The sequence below is a fragment of the Hippocampus comes genome, unplaced genomic scaffold (assembly GCF_001891065.2).
Source record: "Hippocampus comes isolate QL1 unplaced genomic scaffold, H_comes_QL1_v1.1 scaffold87, whole genome shotgun sequence".
NCBI lineage: Eukaryota > Metazoa > Chordata > Actinopteri > Syngnathiformes > Syngnathidae > Hippocampus > Hippocampus comes.
This window is the reverse complement of record NW_017805739.1, coordinates 170149-191617: the sequence shown is the minus strand read 5'-3', so window position 1 is coordinate 191617 and position 21469 is coordinate 170149. Positions and strand designations below refer to the sequence as shown.

Below are 21469 nucleotides of genomic sequence, written 5' to 3'. Positions count from 1 at the left end.
GTATGTATGTAATCTCATTACATTGTACACATCCACATTTACAATGATGAAGCAATGTATCAAAGGGGCATGTCACAATAATAAGACATTATTCTTGTCCAAATATTTCTGGAATAAAAATGTGGCCGTTGATGTTGGAAATGGATTAAAATGTATTTCTTTTTTTTTTTTTTTTAAAGCCTGAATACATTTTTAAAGCCCTCATCCAACCTGACTGGAAGCAAACCGAGTTGGCAAGTGTGCTTCTCTTCATCTCAGAAGGACGGGGAGAGTGAAACAAACCCGTGACCTTCACCTCTTGGTCACAGAGACCATTTTTCTGATGGAGATTCCCAGGAGAAAAGGAGCCTATTAGGCCGAAAGGTCTCCTCGCTTTCATCAATCCAGGTGACCAAGTTGACTTCTGCCTGACCCAAACTTGAGGCAAAAAAGGAATATGTAACAACAAGGTGGAACGAATGTGGCTAAATCACTTTTTTTCCAAACAGTTTTTTTCTGTTCTGGATGATTTTTACCCGGATTATTTATATACTTATTTTGCCTCAGATGCACGGAGGGGCGGTGGAGGCAGACCGTGTCATCAAATCAGGTTTGTGTCAGTTTATTGGCTTGAGAAGTCAAAAGGATTTCAACGTGCTGCTCGACCCGGTGAAAAATGATTTGCTGATACGGAGGGTCTGTTTTGCTGGCACAAACTGTCGACGCGGCGGATTTGGGTGAAACCTGCGCGATTTATTTCCTGATCAGCTCGTGATAGTCTCCTGATGGGACAACTGACAAACTACAAATTTTCAGGAGTCAAATAAATCCGCTCCTGCGTCTTTCGTAGATAGAAGACAATCACATCGAAATGGATTGTGTTCATTAAATGTCAATTCACATCTGTTGTAGTCGTAAATAACGTGTCGGAGGGGTTAGGGGGTGTTGTACTGAGATTTATATTCGACATATTTTTTGATATTCTCCTACTGTCTTCTCTCCAGCTTTGAGTTTGAGCATCTGAACCTGTGCTGGCCCCACCGACGGCCATGCTGCATGTCCTCCGCACATCGTTGGTCTCATTCCTCCCCCACCCATCGGCTCGCGGCACCCTGCTGCCACCTTAGCTCCACACTGTCCCCCGACTTCCCTCAGCTCCTCCCCGCAGCGTCTGGCTGCCGAGCAAAAGGTGAGCTTCCGTTGTGAAACCGGTGCGACGTTTTTTTTTTTGGCAGCACTTTGAGGAAGACATGCCCAACCCTTGCAGTGCTTCAACGCTTCTTGGGTGTGTCTCGAGTCCTGTAGCAATCCAAATTGTCAGCATACATTTCACGTGAATGAGAAGCACTTGACAGTGCCTCCTTCTGCCTACAGGTCTTTTCAAATGTCTTCTGCATACCAACATCTCCTCACTTGGAGTTTACCACACCTCCTCCTCCTGCCGCTGACCCACCTCTGGCTTTTGGCCCCTCCCACAGGTAAAACAAACTCAATGATAAATCTTCCAAGAACATTTATTGACTGAGGACTGATAACAAACTTGACATGTGCAGCTGTTAAACGCTGCGAATGGGGAACCGCGACGCAGTCGCGGCGGTTACTCAACGTGTGTCCTCATCCTTTTTGGAATCTGTTTGCTGCTTTTTTTATTTTTTGGGGTTGTTTTTTTTTTGCTCGTTTGTTGTCGTCGCTCATCTGATCCAATCAGAGCCATCAGACTCGCGGACTAAATAGTGTGACGGGGGAGGGCGTGGGGGCTCCCGGGTATACAATGTGAAACGGAACAATAAGTGCTCTGTGTGTTGAGGGTGGGTGACAGAAGAAGAGTGGACAAGAGGTAGAGCGACTGAATAGAGGCCAAAGAGTCCTTTTTTATTTTTTAGCCAAACAATCAGTGGCTTGATGAGTCTTCTGTTCTCTTTCCAGAAAAAAGTTGAAAATAAAAATTCCAATTCACAGCAATGTGTATCAGCTCCGTTAAGTGATTTGTAGCGTGCCGTCATGCCACCAACGAGGAACGGACTGCAGTAACTCACTGCACTGACAGATGACTGCTGGTACCCGTCGGCTCAGAGGGCGGAGTCTTGGCGTTTATTGCATAATGCGCTCCGGGCTCTAATCAGCGAGCATCTTGTTTTGTCAGGGAAAAGTCTAATTTCCTCTCTTTCGGCTGCTGACGGGGCAGATTACTCAAGATGCGGCTGTTTTCTCAGAAAGGCTCAGTCAAAGCGCCAAAACATAAATAAGTCGTCTCCCGAGGTGTTGGACGACAGTTCCGTTCGGCTCTAATCGACTCAAGATGAAATCCCAAGAAGGCCTGCCTATCAAGTGACAGTTGCGACACTCCGCGGCGCTCTTTCTCGGGTTTTTCCATTCGGAAAACCTGACTTGTTGTCATGTTTTTTTACAGTGATTCTGAACGATTCGAGACTCAGGAAGCTTGAGTGGCGCTTTTATAATCGCATTCTGATCCCTGATATTTATTCTTTACACTCTGATTTCTTACTAATTTTATGTTTTTATAAAGTACAGAACTTGTAGCCCCTTATTTTTCTTGTTAAAAATGCACCACAAAAAAATAATTAGCATCTCTTTGACAACTAGCCGCAGATTCAATATTTGTATGCAGCACGAGCTCCTGTTATCCCCCCAGTCCAACACGCCCCCCCCCCGCCCCTGCCCCCCAACTCCCAAATGGCCATTAAGAAGCTAATAGACTTCCTCGGACTCTCTTCAGGTGTGTCGGCAGATGTCTGCCGTGTTACCGGAGGAGTGCTGGGGCTCCACTGGACAAGCGTCATGAGCTTGGGTTGGTACCCTCTCGCAGACGGGAGGGGCGGGCCGACGTGCTGGGAGACTTGCTGCTTGAGGCCCAGTTGCAACGCTGTGTGGAGCCTCGGTGGGCGGTGTGTGCTTCTTAGTTGCGCCCTGAAGGGGGGCTGTCCCATCTTGTTTCTGCCCCAACCTGATCAGGAGTCTCTCGGCCTCCTTCAGATACTGGGCAAGGTATGACCGGCTTTTCAGAAATGCTTTGATGTATATATATATTTTTTATGCTATATTTGTGGTCTTTTCTGAAGGGTCCTGCTGCCAAAAGATGGAGGAACGTTCGTCAGGCAGGACATGAAGTGGAAACAGAACAGAAGCCCAGCACGGTAGTAATAGGTTCATGTACTGTATGTCCTTCCTGTTAGATTCTTCTCACATTTTAGTTTTTTTATTCAAATCTCTTATACTGAAGATCTGAAGTCCTCAGTCCAATCATTACATGGACACAATTTCTCACTTTCTTAAAACTCGCAACTTGTTAGGCTGTCACGCATTCACTCTTTCTGACCCTTTCTTCAGGAAAACTCCAAACTTGATTCAGCGCACTCAATGCTGCCGGTGCCCAACCCAAGCGTCGTTCCAGAAGCCGAGCAAAAGAACATCACTCACATAACCAACACGACGAGTGACCGTGCCTCACATCAGAACTCCACCGTCGTCGAGGCTGCTGCGTTTTCCAACGGTAGCGATGTCGGCACACCCACGACAACCACCATCAGCGTGGCTCCAACACAGGCTGGTAAGAAATGCATGACATCCTCACATATTTGAGCTTCTTGGTCATGTTTTTTTTTTTTTTTTTTTTTTTTTTGCGGTGGGGCTACCGTAATTTAGAATTTTCTTGTGACCCTTCACATATGGACTTTCCAAAGTAACTCTTTGGTGGCAGCGAGGTTACGTGAATGTGCGCAGGAGCGCGCTGAGAGAGGCGGCCATGAAACAAACAAGAAGAGCTTGCCAAGGCGGTTTCACCTGTCGACCGAAAAAAAATGACAACAGAAAAGTTTCAGCAGCAACTGCGGTGCGAGTCGTGGCACATGACAGTATTGAGCTGTCCCGAGCCACATGGATTAAAGCAGATAGCGCAGCACGGGAATAGCGACTGTTGTCTACACAGTGTCCAAGGATATATTGTATAAAGGTCATCTCTGGTTGGAAATAAGCTTAAGTGATTGACACACTCTCAGCCGCCTGTAACTGCCAGCAAGTCCCGGTAGTGGCTTACAACCACGTATCCGTGCTCAACCCGTGACCCAGATGCAGTCAGCCTTGGAGAAGGTTTTGTTTGTTCAGTGTTTCTTTGCCTTTGGGGAATAGATTTTTTTATTTGTTTTTTTTTCCTGTGTAAATCTCACAAACGTAATCAGTTTGATTGGTGCTCATTAGCCTGTGGAAGTTCTCCTTGAGGCAAAGAGAGATTTTTTTTTTTCCAACTCTTATTAACTCATTCAGTACCAGCCAATTCTGGACCAAGTCTGAAAAGACGTTTAAAAACGTCTTTGGGAGTGAATGAGTTCATTAAGCTTTTGGTCTGAAGGCCTGAAATTTAAATGCCGCCTTTTCTAGGGTTGATTGGGTTTTGCCTTCAACGTACAACTGGTTTAATTCTTTAGCCACTGCTTCCTTTTAATGCACTCGCAAGTTCACTGTGACACTTTTAGACAGACAGGTTTTAGCATTGTCTTTATGATGAAATGCGCCTTTTGCCAAATAAGGCATTTTGGAAAGGTCTCGTCCCCCTGAGATCAAATAACGAATCCAAAATACCCAAGTTAGTGTCGTCTTACTCCAGCGCTATTAACATTTCATGTGGCTTGACATTGTGCGGCTTGTAAAAAAAAAAAATAAATAAAATAAATAAAATGAACAACTTCAAGCTAACATTTTGTAAATATTTAATATGTTCCAATAAAATCTCCCGCACGAGGACATTAACCCTGAAGAGTGCCAACGTTGTTGTCGTCGTCATGCTGCGCTGTTGCCGTCACCTGATCTGTTTCCCATGCTAGTGAGGGAGCTGGTGGTGTCAGCGGGGGAGAGCGTTGAAGTCACGCTACCGCGCAGCTCGGTCGAGCTGAACGCCTTTGTGGTGCCCCCACCTCCGCCAGGTGAGACGGAGAACTCGATTAATGATTGTACTTGATTTTGCTTATCCCCATTTTCCCTTCTCGACACGCTTGAATGAAGCGAAATGGGAAATCCGTTATTTCAAATGATCCTTCTCGGGAGGGTATTTCTTGACTTCTTCTGGCTCTGCTTCCCAACAGATACAAAGTATGCATTTGACTGGCGTCTGATAACTCATCCCAAAGATTACAGCGGGGAAATGGAAGGGAAGCACAGCAAGACCCTGAAACTCAGCAAGGTATACAGCCTTCGTAATCAAAGTGGAGCGATTCTGTTGAATAGAAAATGGAAGCGTTCCGTCAGTGCCTTTTTAATGCACTCAAGAAAACGATTCAACCGAATTGATTGAAAGCAGATGTTCAAAAGGCAAAATACTAATCTGACACTCCCAATTTTTTTCAAAATTGTATATACATACTCAGACTACTCGGACTGGAAAACAAATCACTGTTTCCCGTCTATACGGTGGCTGCAAATTGGGACTGTCACAGCGTACTGTGAAAAGTGGAGAGAGCAAACTGTCCATCAGTCTTTTTTTTTTTTTTTTTTGCATGGACCCGTAGTCGGTTTTGAGATCGCTTTGTCTTTCCGAATGCTTGACCAGTATTTATTTTCCCAGCTCACAGTTGGTCTGTATGAGTTTGAGGTGACTGTAGACGGGGGAGGGGCCCATGGAGAAGGTTACGTCAATGTCACTGTCAAACCAGGTAAGCGAAAACCTAAAACAGACATCATGCTATTTACGTTTTTTTTTTAATTTATTTTTTATTTTTTTTACGTGTTTGTTTACAAAGTGGCTAGTTGCACTGTATAACAAATGCCGTTTGTATACTCCAAAGCATGCCTGGGCTCCTATTGCATCTCGTGTTCTGTTTGACTCTTCCACAAATATTGGTTTTGTGCTTCAGTCACTTATAAGCGGTTTACAGCTCACCAAGCATGTTACGTTGTTGTTGTCCACCTGTCAGAGCCGCGGGTCAACAAGCCCCCCGTTGCCGTAGTTTCCCCGAAGTTCGAAGAGATCTCCTTGCCAACGAGCTCTACGGTGATCGATGGCAGGCGTGAGTTTTCGGATCAACGCACGTTTCCAAATGTTGTTGCCACTTGAGGCTACATGCTGAGACTGCCTTCTGATGTTGTTGTTTTTTTTTTTTTGTTTTTTCCTTTCCCCCCCCCCAGAGAGCACAGATGATGACAAAGTAGTTGCATGGCACTGGGAAGAGGTCAAAGGTCCTCTCAGGGAGGAGAAGGTGTCTGCCAACACGGCCGTCCTCACGCTCACCAACTTGGTTCCGGGGAACTACACGTTCAAGTACACATTCATGCTGCCTGTCATCCAGAAACTTGTGCATCCCCCCCCCCCCAAAAAAAAATGTCAATATAGTGAACCCAGGCGATTTAGTGGCAGTTACGGACCGAGCCACCGTCATGGAAGGCCTCATTTTGGGAAAAAAAAAGTATGTTTCTTATTTCTTGTCCTTTGCCAGTTTGACTGTCACCGACTCCGATGGCGCCCAAGACTCAACACAGGCCACCCTGTCTGTCAACAAAGCCAAGGATTACAAGCCCGAGGCCAACGCCGGCCCCAACCAGGTCAATATTTTTACACAGTGCTCTGCTGCAATAAACGATCCATTTATTTGCATTAGTTTATTTGCAGGTCATCGTTTTTGCCTGCGTTTTTTTTTTTTTTTTTCCCTACCTGACTTCCTTGAAATAGCGTGAGCTCAATTTTTTATTAATTTTTTTCTTATTTGATTTTCTGTGATGCAGGTCATCACTTTGCCACGTAACTCCATCACTCTGTATGGCAATCAGAGCACAGACGACCACGACTCCCTTGCTTATGAATGGTCGCTTAGTCCTGAGAGCAAAGACAAGGTGGTGGAGATGCAAGTGAGTCTTTGCGAGATATTCATTTTTTTTTTTTACACTGAATGAGACATTTTTTTCCCCTGCACAGTTTGTCATGGTTAAAAACGGGGTCCCGCGTTTGCATTTTTCAGGGCGTGCGCACACACACCTTGCAGCTGTCAGCCATGCAAGAGGGAGATTACACCTTCCAGCTCACTGTGACCGACTCCGCTGGACAGCAAGACACAGCCTATGTCACGGTTATTGTGCAGCCAGGTAAACGCCTTCAAGTCACATTAGGCCAGTCCACGCTTGATTCGAGTGTGAGATGGTTCCTTCCGATAAGCGTCTTGCCTCTGCCCTCATCCCCGCAGAAAACAATAAACCGCCAGTGGCAGATGCAGGACCGGAAAAAGAACTGACGTTACCGGTTGATCGAACGATGCTGGATGGCAGTAAGAGCAGCGACGACCAAAAAATAGCCACCTACCATTGGGAACAGACCAAGTAAGTAGAATTTATTGATGCACAATCACGTAGTTGTGAGGAGTTAAGAGTGCGTGGAGTTGTGTACAAACGGAATGAGAAATTTGCATCACTTTCTGTTTCTCGCTTCTCACTTTCTCTTTCTCTGTCACGTTTTTTTCTCCTCTTGGCCATCTGTTCCCTCCCCCCCCCAGGGGTCCCGATGGCGTGAAAATTGAGAACGCAGACGGCGCCGTTGCCACAGTGACCGGTCTCGAGGTTGGCGCTTACGAGTTCACCTTGACAGTGACGGATGAGAGGAAGCTGCAGAGTAGCGACACCGTGACGGTCATCGTCAGAGAAGGTGCGCGTTAGGATTTGTCGGTGGGGTCGCAAATTTTATACACAAATTTAAGATTAAGCTTTTTATCTGCTGAATTTTTAATTGGTACATTTTTTTAAAGTGACAGAAGGTTTATTTTACTGCCCTTCAATCCGTGGAAGTGGAAAAAAAAAATACTTGATTGAATGTTTCATCACCTCCACCGGAACGTCTTTTCAACCAGAACTGGACCAACCCCCAGTGGCTCGCGTGATTTCCAGCCCACCCGTCTCTCTCCCTGTGCGGACCGCCACCCTGGATGGATCTCACTCCACCGACGACAAAGGTGGCATCAGCTACCTGTGGACCAGAGATGACAGCAGCCCTGCGGCCGGGGTGAGACAATCTCTGACTTTGTTGACAATTCTTCCGCTAAAAAGGTTCAAACAGTTCCAAGAAAAGGTACTTACATTTGTTTTAAAAAGCAAACTAGAGCACTTACTTTTTTTTGTTTTAAAGTGAAGTGCTGTCAGTCATCCACAAAGTTTCACTTTTGAGATCACGGCTTCAATTCATCAAGAGTTGACAGACAGTCGAAAGGCATCTTGCCAGACAGGAAATAGAAGTTCATCACTGTGTTGTTGACTCGCTGCACAGCCACCCCCAAAAAAAAAATAAAAGAGCTCAACATACTTGCCACTTGTTTCACAGGATGTGCTAAACAACTCTGATCACCAAGCGGTCTTGTTTCTGGGAAACCTGGTGGAGGGCAAGTATAGCTTCACTCTGACGGTCACTGACAGCAAAGGTCAAACCAACACGGACAGCGGCACATTGGAGGTCAAACCAGGTACGCGGTAATGAACACGTCGAAAACACAGACAGGCCGCTCACACTAGTTGAGAACCGCTGAATGAAATTGTGTGCCTGTGTCTCTCTCTCTCTCTCGCAGACCCGTGGGAGCGCGACCAGGTGGAGCTGGTCTTAGAGGTTCCCATCATGCAGGTTTCCCACCGTCAACGTGACATGCTCCTGCGGCAGGTCGGAGTGTTGCTCGGCGTCCTCGATAGTGACATCATCGTTCGAGAGATCGCCGCGTTCAATGAGCACAGGTGAGTCGAGTTATGACGTAAAATTTCTTTTGGGCGACCGGGATGGATGAATGGCATTTCATTGCACAAACTTGGCTTGTTTTGGTCAGTCATTGGGGTTTATTTTTTTCTATATGCGTACATTTTGTTGATTTATGTTTTTTTTTTAAATATCATGTCTAGATAAGTCCAATGCTGAAGGAATTTATTTTTTTTTAAATGTTATATGGTACTCCTGCTGCCTGTCCCCTCTTGTTCTGGCCTTAGCACCCGGTTGGTCTTCCTGGTGTCAGGCGGTCCAGGGCGCCCTCCGCTGTCTGGTCACAGCGTTGCACTCAGCCTACGCAACAAACTGCGTAAACAGAAGAACGACTTTCTCATTTACAAGGCCCGGCGGGTGGACACTGTCAGTGAGTTCTGTACTGTACTTCTTATACCGTTGAAGGTAATTGTGGAATAAGGACCAAATTGGGTTCACTGGTCAAAATCCAAAGTTGTTCCCACACGATACGTAAAGTTCTCTTGTCCTAAATCATGTCATAACTTACTTCACGGTTGTCCTCTAAAATGTCCATTTATATCACGCCGTCCTCCCTCAGTCTGCCAGCTGAACTGCTCCAGTCACGGCGAATGTGACTCATTCACACGGCGCTGCGTGTGCCAACCCTTCTGGATGGAGAACTTCATCAGAGCCCAGTTCGGCGATGCAGAGAGCAACTGCGGTAAGATGAGACGAATCCGCCCTCAGCAGGAAAGCACCCAGATGAACCTGTTGACATGGACCAAACATTCCACTTGAATTTTCAAAATAAGAAAGCCATTTTGAACCTAAATGATAAAATGTGCTTGCTTTCAGAATGGAGCGTACTCTATGTGACCATCGCGTCCTTTATGATTGTGGTTGCTGTGGCGACAGTTGTCTGGGGGTGTGTGTGTTGCTGTGGCAGGTGAGATCAGTTTTCGTAGTCACAGGCATATATTCTTTATCATTTGTTAAAAAAAAAAAAGTGACCCGTGTATTACTGCAGTTTATTGATTCCACCACTCGACTTATGATACGGTTTCTTTTCCCGGTCTTCCTACAAAGGCGCAAGAGCAAAGCGCGCAGAACCAAAAGCCGTTATAAAATGCTGGAAGCTGACGAGCAAGACGCTCTGGAGCTCCAACCACCCAGAGCTGGTAAAAATGCCACATTTAAATTGATTTAATTACAATTACCCAAGTACCGGATGTGTCGCTCACGTGCACACAGTTACTAACGGTGCTCTGGTGCCACCTCCCCAGGCCGCGTCAAGCCAGTACCCGCCCCCACCTCCTCCGCCCTCATGCACTCCGACTCAGACCTGGAGAGCGACGACGGACAGGTCGGGTTTCCGTGGACGGAGCAGGAGCGCGGTCACCTTCTCCGACCGCAAAACGGCTCCTTGAGGAACGGCCAGGGTCCCATGAGAGGAAAGAAGCACAGAGAAGAGCTCCTATAGCATCACGGGGTGAAGCTCGATTCTGTCCTCAAACACACACAGATCCGTCCATCCTTTTGATGCTTCTTCCATTTTTCCCCCCACCTGGACACCTTAAGGACTTGAGAGCATGTCACGCTGTTACACTGGAAAAAAACTGAGCCATGGCATAGGAGAAAAGCCGACCGTGTACTGTGTTATGGAGAGAGACATACAGAAAAGGACCGGATTTTTGAAACCGAGATATTACCAAGGTGACTCACAAACTTAAAACCAGCAAGTCCACGTCACACTTCCCAAGCCTGCTTTTTGTCGACATGCACGTGAACTGTCGATCACACTGTTACAGGTTAGCCTGATTGCTACCAAACACTGCCCACAAATCCAGAAGTCGGCACAGCTGACTTACTGAAACTAAAACAGCGTTAATCACAAATGGCACCAGATTAAAAAACAAAAAAGTGCATGACAACAAGATCCCCCCCCACTGGCTGATGTGCCAAAACATATTTCTTCCAAGTGTTGTATATGTATGTGTAGGTATCTGTTGGCTCACCTGCATCCTGATGCTCGATTGCTCAATTGTCAGACAAATGCATCGAGCCAAAATGCTGCTTTTATACCGAAGGTTCCGCTCCGCACGAAATGAAGTCACTGGAATACACGCTGGAGCGTACAACATGAACGAAGACCACTTTTTCAACAAAATCCTCCTGCTGTGATTCAACACCGATGCACTTTTTCTTTCCAAGTCCTCACTTGTATCCGCTTGATTCAGGAAATGTCACTTTCTTCAGAATCAGCCCAATCACAGCCAGCATCTTAATCCTTGATTGCAATGTTGGATTTGTTCTTATTTGGAACACAATTATGAGCTTTTCAGTTGCTTTGTGTGAAGAACAAGCTAAAACCAAATAATTTATTTACATTTACAATTTTTTTTTTAACCCCAGCGGCCACACACAGTAAGAAGTATAAAAAAAAAAAGACCAAATCATTTTTTTGCATATGGGTCATGTTCCAATTCCACTTTGCGATCGTTCCGCATGCATGAATGTGAAACTCAAAAGAGCCTGGAAGTCACTCGTAAAGCGTTGAATGTCGAGAAGGGTTGTGTCACTGTTTCATCTCAGTCCGTAGTTAATGTGAAGCAATCACTTTAGAATGTTTTGCGGATAAATGTGTACTGTACTGTCAAATCATCTCATTGTGAGGTCAACTCTGCTGCACTACTTTTTACTCTGCCGTGCACAGCAGGGCAGGAGTGTAATTTTAGTTTTCATTGGAGCTGTAGACAAAGGAAAATGAAGCGCACCCAAGTGCCAACTCTACGCCATCTTTTTGAAACAGTGCAAAAAAAACAAAAATAGTCACGTTCTCCCATCTTCTTTGCAACTGTCCACACTTGGAAAAACTTGTAAAGCTGATTCACGAAAAAAAAAAAAATGTCGAAGACACAAAAAACTGCCATGAATTGACCTTGACTCTGCTGGAGTCCACTGTGAAGGCAGAAACAAAGAATTGGGGAGTCATGACGGACTGAGGAGTAATTTAAAATGTTTTAAATAAGGTTTAAAGGGAAGGATTACATTTGTGTTCGATGTGACCTGATACAACTGGATAATCTGGGAATTAGAATAAAGACTTTAAATTTTATTCTTGCCCTTATGAAGGAGAGTTGCTTCATGTTTTACACGTTCCCGACTGGAAACACTTTGGGCCATGATTTGTGTTGTTTGTTCATTGATGCTATGAGACAAAGATGGTGACACTGAATTTCATATTATGACATTAAAGACCTTCATGATTTTATTCAGCATTTACAGACTTACAACGTTGAATGTCATCTTTAAATGCAAGGTGCCAGAATACAAACTGCTCCAAAAAAATAAAAATAAAGGCAACATTTGGAGTTACATTGTGCTCTTTAAGTGTTCCCTTTATTTATTTTTTTTGAGCCGTATATTTCAAACCTTAAAACTACAAAGTATTCCCTTTGATTGTGGACCAGATGATTAACCGGCACATCTACAAATAGATCCCGCGACGTTTGTTTCAAGCCGACCCAGAATCTCTTGAGCATCTGACAGTCCAAGGAGAACATTGTCTGCTAGCCCAACCTCCTTTCTCACCTGACATGGCCATGTAGCATTGTCTGCGATTGATGGCCCATTTATTCAAGCCATATCTTAAAATCGCATTTTATTTTATCAAACCACGACTGGATGGTATGATAAACAATGACTTTTCAGCCAGGTTGTATACCTGATATGGTGTGAAAGTAATGATTTTTTTTTACTAACATTGACTAAGAATCAAACATTCTTTGCGAAAGGTTACAGGTATTAGAAATTATCCCTCGATGTGGGGTGGCCAGGGCCACCCCTGGCAACCATGTAGCTCCGCCCTTACATATGACACCTCCTCGACTTGCACTTAAACTTCCAAACGTGCATATGGAATTTGACTGCACATTGAGAAAACAATTTACAAATATAATGCACTCATTCGGTCATGTAGAGATGGCTCAATACATCCCTGCATCAGAAACATGGTAGCTGCATGTGTAAAGGTGAAATATAAAATTTGCAAAAAAATGTATGGGGGTAAATTGCAATCTCGTTGCAAGAATGATGCTGTCATACATGTCGATGACTGCATTTGCATTGTGAACAATGCGTGATTTCTCACAGAACGCGGCATTGCCATAAAATATGAAAAAAAGTAGAGCTTTTTTTTTTTCCTTTTCGCTTTCCTCCATATTTTTTCTTTCCGTGTGTGGCTCACACGCCTTATATGGCAAAGGAACGGCTCGCTCGGACAAGGGCGGAAACGAAGCGCGGTGACAGCTGGGTAAGTTCATCCAGGAAGGAAAAAAGACTCAGCTCGATCTGCTTCGTTCAGGCTATACAGCCCGACGTCCGATTCAACGACCGAGTGATCACTTGACCCGTTCTCGTCGGTAAGATCAACATTTGTTGCACTTGCAATGGTTTTACGGTTGTCTGTTGAAGCTTTTTTTTTTTTTGCGTCTACCGTAAAACACAACGGAGCGTCGCATCATCATTCAGAAATCACCATTGCAATCAGTGGGATGCTAACACACCCGGTTAGCCGTCGCGGCTAACACAACCGTGGCGCTGTTTTAGCACGTATATTGGAGTTATCACACTTGTTCGCTTATTGTAGTCGAATAAACCGGCTGAATGTGAGGTTTGTTTATTTTTTAAGTGTGGATTATAACCAAAAAACAGATTGGCATAATTGTGCTAACAAGGGAGGGCGTGATAACGAGAACCAGGAAATACCGAAAGCTGCAAAGAGGGAAGGAGTAAATACTCAGACGCATGATGTAAGCACTTTACGGTACTCTACTCACAAGTGTGTCTGCACCGCAGTTAATATTAAGTAAAACGACTGTGACTGTTGCTAGTTTGCCGTGTTCCCAATACTGCATTTCGTTCTCCTCACGCCATGTCGAAAATGGATCTTACCATCTCGAGTCCAAGTTACTTACATTTTGTGTGATTTACAATTAAGTAAAAACATCATGTAGTCGTTTTACTTTACAAAGAGGTTATTCTGCTGAAGTGTCCCTGAACTTGCCGAAAATGCAGATTCTGCAAAACCACCACCAGCCAGACAGTTTTCCGAGCCGTGCTCCGCCGTCATCTCTGCTTGAATCGCAAAAACAAGTATATTTGACGCATTAAAGTGTATTGACTCAAGTCTATGGGAGGTTTTTGCGTGCTACACGTTCGGAAGTGAGGTCGTTCGACGTTTGTTTGTATCATGCTTTCAACAAACACACGTTTTTGTCCCCCGCAAAAACACCCTAAAGAAATGTCGTTTTGTAACGTCACGCACTTGAAAGAGCTCTGTATGAGTTTGTTGTTCATCAAGCAGACAAAGAACTCATTGGTGTGCCTCTCGTGAACGAACTGGGCAGCCGAGCAACTCTCTTTAAGGCACCGTAACCAGCAACTCTTCTGTTGGCTATGTCGAATTAGCGGTTTTTCAAAACATTACCGCAACATATAGGTGGCACCAGGTAGTATTTCTAAACGTGTAACCTCGACGAAAAACGGCAAGGATGTTGAAATCATATTATGATAAAGTGTCCATGTTTGTGCGGAGCATAACCGCTTTCAAAGGTGAGCTGAGATTTTCGGGAACGCGGAATATCCGATTTTCCGATGGTAACCTGAACGTCTCACTGCCCATGAACCTCTCACAGGCTTTCTTCCTGCTGCATGGTGGTGCTCTTTGACAACAAAGTTCTCCGGCAGATGTACGTAGGTCTCTTAATGCACAGACTGTAGTCATGTATTACAACTAGACTGTATCTAAGTATAAATGTTCATTATATAGAGGATTTGTGACATGACTCATTCCCATGTAATAAAAGACCACAGGAGACTCAAAACATCGCAAAAGTAGAACACAAACGGCAACGTGATTGGCTAGACATTGGCCTGAGCAGTTGTTTGTGTAGTGACTCAGAGCAAATCTTTTTAAAGATTACATTTACAGTGTAATGGTAGTGTGTTGAATTTAGGATTGCAACATTATTTTAGTCCTCAATTAATCTGTGGATTTGATTGTTTTCAATGACTGTGATTAAGGAAAAAAAAGTTTCCATTCGTCTATTCAGAAACATGCTATTATTTACAATTGACGGCATATTAAATGCTTAAACATAGATTATGATTCAATACTGGTTTGGTCCATAACCTGTCAGAACATTTTGAGATGTCTCAAGTTTTGCGATGCAACGCCGTATGGTGGCAGTGAACTCACCCCACATCACAAGGCCAGTTGAAGTTGACTGTCAAAGTAAACGTAAAACAAAGAATTACACCTGGAATTGTGAAAGTTAAACGCCCCTGAGGTGCAAATGCTTTTATTGGCGCTGCACAGCAATTAGGTCATGGGTATTAGTGGTGAGTGTCCTTCCTTAATCTAATTATATCTCCAAGCTTGGCTCAGAAATGAATTTACTGCTGCCTCTCAATGAGTGGCGCTGCAGATCAGGCAAAGGTGAGCCCTCAGCCCGACCTATTTACTCGGTTCTAATTTGTCCGCCCCAGATGTCCCAAAAGATGAAGCCAAGTCTTTTGTTTTAAAAGCGAGCTGGCTGCCGCTGTAGCTTTTAATTGTTGATGATGTTACCGTGCTATCTGCTCAGGTGGCTGCGCCTGAAACTGTTGTCAGGTTACAACACTCTTGTGTAATGTTGACAATATTTGTCACCGGCTGTCAGTACGTCCACGAACTGGTTGATCATGCTTTGATCATTAACGCCCACTTAAGAATAAGTACAGCAGTGCTAACCTTTTGTCCACAAAGGACTATCCGAACACACCTCGTCTGGTATCTACATACCTTTTCTCAAGTCTTGACCTGCTTCCCCTCACTTGCATTCTTCGTTTTTTTTTTTTTATCGTCTTTCCGGGATCACCCATTTACAGGAAAATACATAACGTCATTTTGCAGATCGTTTTTTTGTCAAGAACATGTCCATACGCGCATCGTTCTAAATTGTCTGTTTGAAAATGTGGTCATTATTTTTAACATTTTATTCATTTATTTTGTCAAAGGTGTTTTGGAAAAGCTCCAGTCTCTGTTTCGTACCGGCCTCACTCCACATTGGTGTCACCTCATCCTGATTGGGTGACATTCCTAATCGCTTCTAATCCATTAGGTATGGCAGAGCTGGCGAATCTGGTGCAGCGGCTGGAGTTGGCCGTGGGCCGTCTGGAGGCGATGTCGGGCCCCGGTGGCAGCAACGAAGGTTCTGCTTGTGGAGGTAATTCACTATTATTATTATTATTTATTTTTTTTTTTTTTTGAGAGAGAGAGAGATGTGCTGCGCAACCTGTGTTTTGTATAAGATGTTGTCGTCTGAAGAAGGTTTTTTTTAGTTGTCATCGCGAAATCCAGCTCAGTGGCCACGTTGCAACCTTGCCTTGTGCTTGGTGACGGCAATATAATTAGAATTGTGAGCTAATGACTAGTGATGTCACCAAGAGACTAAATTGTGATGCGATCTCCCTCCCTCGCCCCCTATTTTTGTTGCAGCTGTACCAGCCTACGTTGAGGCCTTAGACGAGATCATCAGTGGTCCTGTGAATCAATATTACTGCTACAGTCAGCAGATCGGGGGTGATGTCCTGAAACATGTACGTAATCCGTCACGCCTCGCAGTAGCTCTTGAAATCCAAATGGCGCAAATATCCGACCAGCCGCATACCTTCAGTCAACCACGACAATATTACGGGTAGTATATTTGACAAATGTTTGGAGGGAGAACATCCCAAGTATTTGTCATGACTGCTGCCTCGTTCTTGTCTTTCTCGCAGGCAGAAATGATGAAGCAGGCATTCTCCAGTCAGCGACAACTCATTGTAACAGCCTCCGCTGCCCAGAAGCCATCGGATGTATGCCACTCGTGTTTTGAAATGTTTTCATTTGCCACATGATGAGTTAGAAAGAAGAAAAAAAAACTGTTGTCACTTTCCCCGCATAAGAATTGAAGCGTCACCTGGCCCGGCTGTAGTTTTTCATGCCAGTTTTCGGTTTGCTCAGGATGTTTTGAGGACCCTCCTGCGGCCGGCGTGCCAGTTCATCGAGCAGGTGCAGGCGTTCCGCGAGCAGAAGCGCACGTCCCCGCATTTCCACCATCTGTCCGCCATCAGCGAGAGCGTGCCTGCCCTTGGATGGGTTGCCGTGGTGAGACTTTTTTTGCGCGCTTTGACTTGTGGTCAGCGTCGCACTTTAAATCAAACTGAGGTTATCAACAAATGTTCTCTTGTTCTCTCTGTCCTAGGCCCCAAAGCCAGGCCCCTATGTGAAGGAGATGCAGGATGCCGCCACGTTCTACACCAACCGTGTGCTCAAGGAGTACAAGGAAAAGTAAAAAGAAAATCGTCATTTCTCCAGTATTGTTTTTTCCAGTGACTGACTGACCAAGGGTTTAAAAGTAGATGAAATAAGATACCCTAATGTTACTCTATTTTATTTCAGGGCCGTTATCAATTATTAGTTGTCAAGTTGGCTGGGAGCCGATATTGAACTCATTCAGGACTAGCCAATTCTGGACCAAGTCTGAAAAGATGTTTAAAACCGTCTTTGGGAGTGAATGAGTAAAGATGGTTGTTCCAAAAAAAATATCGAGTCTAAACACGGTATTCTAATCAATATTGCATTTGCGGAATAAGAATTGAGCAGATGATCAGCCAACCAAAGAGGCTGACGTTTTATCGAGCACCGCCCCTGTTGTTGACTGAAATGGAAATCAAATTGCCCTCAGCCTTGCATCACGAACGCCATGTGACCAAACCAGGAAACCCGTGAGCTGTGATGCTCGTTTGCAATGCGAGCCCGAGGGCACTTGACGTCTTTTAAAAAAATATTACACAACATAGTTATCAAAATTGAAATAAACAGACCCCCCCCCAAAAAACAAAAAAAAAAGTCATGTCTGGGGCTTCGTACGTAAAAACCGAAAATGTTGAATAGCAGCCTTTCTTATCCCATTTCCTGTTCTGTTGAAAGAGACAAGACGCACGTGGAATGGGTGCGCGCCTATTTGGCAATCTGGACCGAGTTGCAGAATTACATCAAGCAATATCACACCACTGGTCTGTCCTGGAGCAAGACCGTAAGCACCATCTGTCTTAAAACACAACACTTATTGCCACGAAGGCTTTGTTTTGAGTGACAGTGGATATAGCCGAGTGTGCTTTTGGTGGGCTGGTTCCAAAACCCGATTTCCTGTCCAGGGCCCAGTGGCTTCCGCCTCCGCGGCCCCTCCCAGCAAGCCTTGCGGCGGCGCTCCCCCGCCCCCTCCCCCTCCCGGACCACCCCCGCCTCCTGCGGACATCGGCGGCTCCTCCGAGCATGGCGATAGCGACGCCCTCAATCGGAATGCCTTGTTTGAGGCCATCAACAGGGGCGCCGACATCACCAGGGGTAAGCCGTCAAAAACGGGGACGGGTCCGCACGGCGGTAGACCGTAAGGGCTTAGGTCTTAAAACTGTCCATTCAAAGTCCTGTGGCTGGCAAAAATAATCGCTGCTGTTCAGGCTGTTTACTGTTTGAGTAGTTTTTACTCAACTTGCTGTTCTCGAACAAGAACTGCAAAATTCACAACGGGTTTATTCCATGAATCGACTTAAATTTTTTTTTTTTTTTTTTTTTTTAATTCCACATGATAGGCACTTCTATGCCTTTCTGTTACTGTGTCCGTTGCAAGCCGCTGAATGTTGACACACTCAGTGGCAACTTCCCTCTGAGAGCATTCTGTTTGACGCCTGCCAAATGCCAAGGTATTGCCGTCTTGGTCTGAGCGATGTCAAAATGTGAACAGTATCAAGAAGCCGACAATTTAAATCTCAATTCTGATTGGTCGATTCATGGTTCAAACAATTTTGTTGGAATTTTTTTTTTGTTTTTGAGCAAGTTGAGTAAAAATACTGGAATAAAGTGACGTATGCATATAAAAGTTGAGAAAAATTTAAACTCGCCCGTGAAGGTCTGCAGTACGTTTTATCTTAATCCTGAGATGAAGATGAATATTCCAAACTTTTTTGTGAGTAGTGTGTTTGCGCGTATATACAGTCGAGTGTAATATTGGGCTTTCTTCTTGAGGGCTCATGAGAATGAGCATAATAAAGGAACTAAACCTAAAATAAACCAAGCAAATGACAAGTACATACTGTGCTTGTGCAGCCTGCCAGCAGACAGTTTCCTGTTCCCGCTTTCATTCCATCCATGTCTGTCAGGTGTTTTGAAGGGTGTGCCGCGTGACTTCATTTCTGCGCAGCCACGAGCAAATCTTTTGCATTGACAGCTAAATCCTTTAGTACTTAAGACATTGCCTGTCATAAAAGTGCTACGCCGATGGCTTAGGCCTGGTACGGACAAATTTGCGTTATTTCCTCGTGTGTTGAAACGACAACAATTTGGAAGTCAATCGCAGCGAAGGAACAGTTTCCACGAGGAAATATTTTCAGTGTCCTCGGTTTCCCTTTTCCAGGCCTCAGGCATGTTAAGGATGATGAGAAGACCCACAAGAATCCTGGACTCAGGGGTCAGAGTGCCCCCGTGCGTACCGGACCGAAACCCTTCACTAGTCCTTCCCTCCGAGCCGCTCCATCGGCCGCCCCGACACGCAGCGCACCCCCCGTTCTTGAGTTGGAGGGCAAGAAGTGGAAAGTGGTACGTTACTTGGCCCACCTCATAATTGGCCTCCCCAGACCTACACGAGACTACAACCCGTTTGTTTTGAGCGAGCTGTCCGTTCCTGATTTTGTGTGTGTGTGCGCGTGCTCACTCCACAGGAGAACCAAGAAGGTGCACAGGGACTGGTGATCAGCGACACTGAGCTCAAGCAAGTGGTTTACGCTTTCAAGTGCAACAACAGCACCCTGCAGGTCAAAGGCAAACTCAACTCCATTACTATCGGTGAGAACCAGTTTGGGTTACACTCCAGTGGAGTGTTTTGCGGGGACTTGCGTTGTTCTAGTTTGGAACTGGTGAATTTGATTTTTTTTTTTTTTTTTTTTTTTTTTTTCATTTTGTGGAATGCACCTCTGAAAATTTCTTAAGCGCTGATCTTATTGAGGCGCGTTGGTTCATGATAATGAATAAAATATACCGCACATATGTATAAAAAATATATAATAATAATAAAGCCAACTGACTGAATCCCCCCCCCCCCCAAAAAAAAATGGCAGCCTTTGTAATTAGAAAATTGCATAATACTACATTGCGATGTCATTTTTAATTTTGTGATTTGTTCGGCGCTACCCACAATGTCAAATCAGTGTTGTAAATATGAACAAGGGTAACACTCTGTAATTTTCCCATCAGATAACTGTAAGAAAATGGGCCTGGTGTTTGATGACGTCGTGGGCATCGTTGAGATCATAAACTGCAGAGATGTCAAAGTCCAGGTGTGTACAACCCGCAGTGTCTCAGTGCAACGTTTGATCGCATTCGATTTTCGGCGGCATTAAAATAAATGAGAGCGGGCCATCACGCGCAGGTTATCGGTCGGGTTCCCACCATCTCCATCAACAAGACCGACGGTTGCCACGTGTACCTGAGCCAGAAGTCGGTGGACTGTGAGGTCATCAGCGCCAAGAGCTCAGAGATGAACATCCTGATACCCGGCCAGGATGGAGAATTTGTGAGTATCCCACCCAGAGTTTGATACCCAACACTACTTTGGTGGCACGCGCGGATCAATTCGTCGATCAGCTTCAGTTGGAAGATTTACAGTGACGTATCGTTGTGGTCCACAGTCGGAGTTCCCGGTCCCTGAGCAGTTCAAGACGGTTTGGGACGGCGCGAAGCTCGTTACCACATCGACAGAGATCGCGGGATAGATGGGGCGGCATGCCACGCGGCCGCCTTTTCTCTGCACCTCTCGCGCGCCTCCCCCCCACCCACCCCCATTTCGCCAAGCCCACCTGACTGATGACCCCGCACTCACCAGCTAACACGCGCGCTGTAGAGTCGAGAATCAAACGTCATGCGTTTTTTTTTTCTCTTCTCCCCCACCCTTTCTCCTTGGCCAATCAAGAGCTTTTGCTGTTCCTTCCCACAGCCAATGAGGACTGCTCACGTTTATCTGAAGCATTCCTCCAGCCAATCAGCAGGGAGCACTTTGCCAATTGTATCTGTATATTTATCCGGATAATGCTGTACTAAATTAGCCGTCATAGTTAGGTGGATGTCGCCTCTGCAGCCACAATTATCAGGATGCTTCAAGCACTAATTATCTCTTACTGGCTAAGGAGGGCCCCCCCCTATAAGCCCCTCCCCCAAGTTATGACCTGGAAGGTTTCTGTTCCTTAATATGCAATTCCATTAAGTCCTTGTGAACAAATTGTTTCCACAGCCTCCACATCGCACGTTAAAAATATTCGCGGTTGTTGTGTATATGAAATATTCCAACACATTAATTAGGAGTCAAATCAGGTTGCGTACGTGCCGACATCTTCACGGAAAGTTTTCATCTCACGGATCATTTGAATACAACTCGGGTTCACACTCGCGCGTTCTTGTATACACATTCCCAAAGTGTTTAAGACATTCCATGGAAAGAGGCTTGAAAGAAGAAGAGAAAAAAATTAAACAGTGAGGAGCAATGTGGAATTGAACATGACTATCAGTGACGGGCTCCTGCTGTTATTTCGAAATGGAAAACGGGCACCCCACAAAGTCATGTCACCACGGCCTTGAAAATAACATTGAATATCTGTGTAGATGTTAAGTCTTATTGGCGCCACCATCACCCCACTTGACGACTTGCTCCAAGACCCATGTCTGTA

At 45.1% G+C, this 21469-nt stretch overlaps 2 protein-coding genes across 5 annotated transcripts; both read left to right on the top strand.

The window, feature by feature from the left end:
• Positions 1-1065: 1065 nt before the first annotated feature.
• On the top strand, positions 1066-11939 carry kiaa0319l (KIAA0319-like ortholog). Of its 2 annotated transcripts, none has more exons than XM_019883226.1 (23): positions 1066-1168; positions 1354-1457; positions 2717-2985; positions 3060-3134; positions 3328-3547; positions 4818-4916; positions 5076-5173; positions 5555-5642; positions 5904-5996; positions 6115-6247; positions 6423-6528; positions 6709-6831; positions 6942-7065; positions 7164-7296; positions 7470-7618; positions 7821-7972; positions 8288-8426; positions 8529-8688; positions 8935-9077; positions 9267-9389; positions 9524-9614; positions 9755-9846; positions 9952-11939. In XM_019883226.1, the coding sequence occupies exons 2-23, from the start codon at positions 1364-1366 to the stop codon at positions 10146-10148; spliced, it is 2901 nt and encodes a 966-aa protein (XP_019738785.1). In that variant the 5' UTR covers positions 1066-1168; positions 1354-1363; the 3' UTR covers positions 10149-11939. The 2 variants fall into 2 exon arrangements, with proteins under 2 accessions (XP_019738785.1, XP_019738784.1); XM_019883225.1 differs by having other exon boundaries at positions 1152-1264.
• A 1017-nt stretch (positions 11940-12956) lies between these two features.
• Positions 12957-21383, top strand: cap1 (CAP, adenylate cyclase-associated protein 1 (yeast)). 3 transcript variants are annotated; one of them, XM_019883231.1, is made up of 14 exons: positions 12971-13089; positions 14365-14418; positions 15832-15936; positions 16209-16309; positions 16490-16567; positions 16716-16859; positions 16957-17042; positions 17685-17790; positions 17912-18101; positions 19168-19349; positions 19472-19595; positions 20004-20086; positions 20179-20322; positions 20438-21383. In XM_019883231.1, exons 3-14 carry the CDS (start codon positions 15834-15836, stop codon positions 20519-20521), a joined length of 1425 nt encoding a protein of 474 aa, XP_019738790.1. In that variant the 5' UTR covers positions 12971-13089; positions 14365-14418; positions 15832-15833; the 3' UTR covers positions 20522-21383. The 3 variants fall into 3 exon arrangements, with proteins under 3 accessions (XP_019738789.1, XP_019738790.1, XP_019738788.1); XM_019883229.1 differs by lacking the exon at positions 12971-13089 and adding an exon at positions 14109-14281; XM_019883230.1 differs by lacking the exon at positions 14365-14418 and having other exon boundaries at positions 12957-13089.
• Positions 21384-21469: the final 86 nt, after the last annotated feature.

Excerpts from the sequence above, each read along its gene's own strand:
- cap1 (XM_019883229.1), top strand. The coding sequence starts at position 14,221 with ATGTTGAAATCATATTATGATAAAGTGTCCATGTTTGTGCGGAGCATA. Across the intron at positions 14,419-15,831 it reads AACAAAGTTCTCCGGCAGAT|GTATGGCAGAGCTGGCGAAT; the intron begins GTACGTAGGTCT and ends CTAATCCATTAG. Across the intron at positions 19,596-20,003 it reads ACTCAACTCCATTACTATCG|ATAACTGTAAGAAAATGGGC; the intron begins GTGAGAACCAGT and ends TTTTCCCATCAG.
- kiaa0319l (XM_019883225.1), top strand. The coding sequence starts at position 1,230 with ATGCCCAACCCTTGCAGTGCTTCAACGCTTCTTGG. Across the intron at positions 7,297-7,469 it reads TACCATTGGGAACAGACCAA|GGGTCCCGATGGCGTGAAAA; the intron begins GTAAGTAGAATT and ends TCCCCCCCCCAG. Across the intron at positions 7,619-7,820 it reads GACGGTCATCGTCAGAGAAG|AACTGGACCAACCCCCAGTG; the intron begins GTGCGCGTTAGG and ends CTTTTCAACCAG.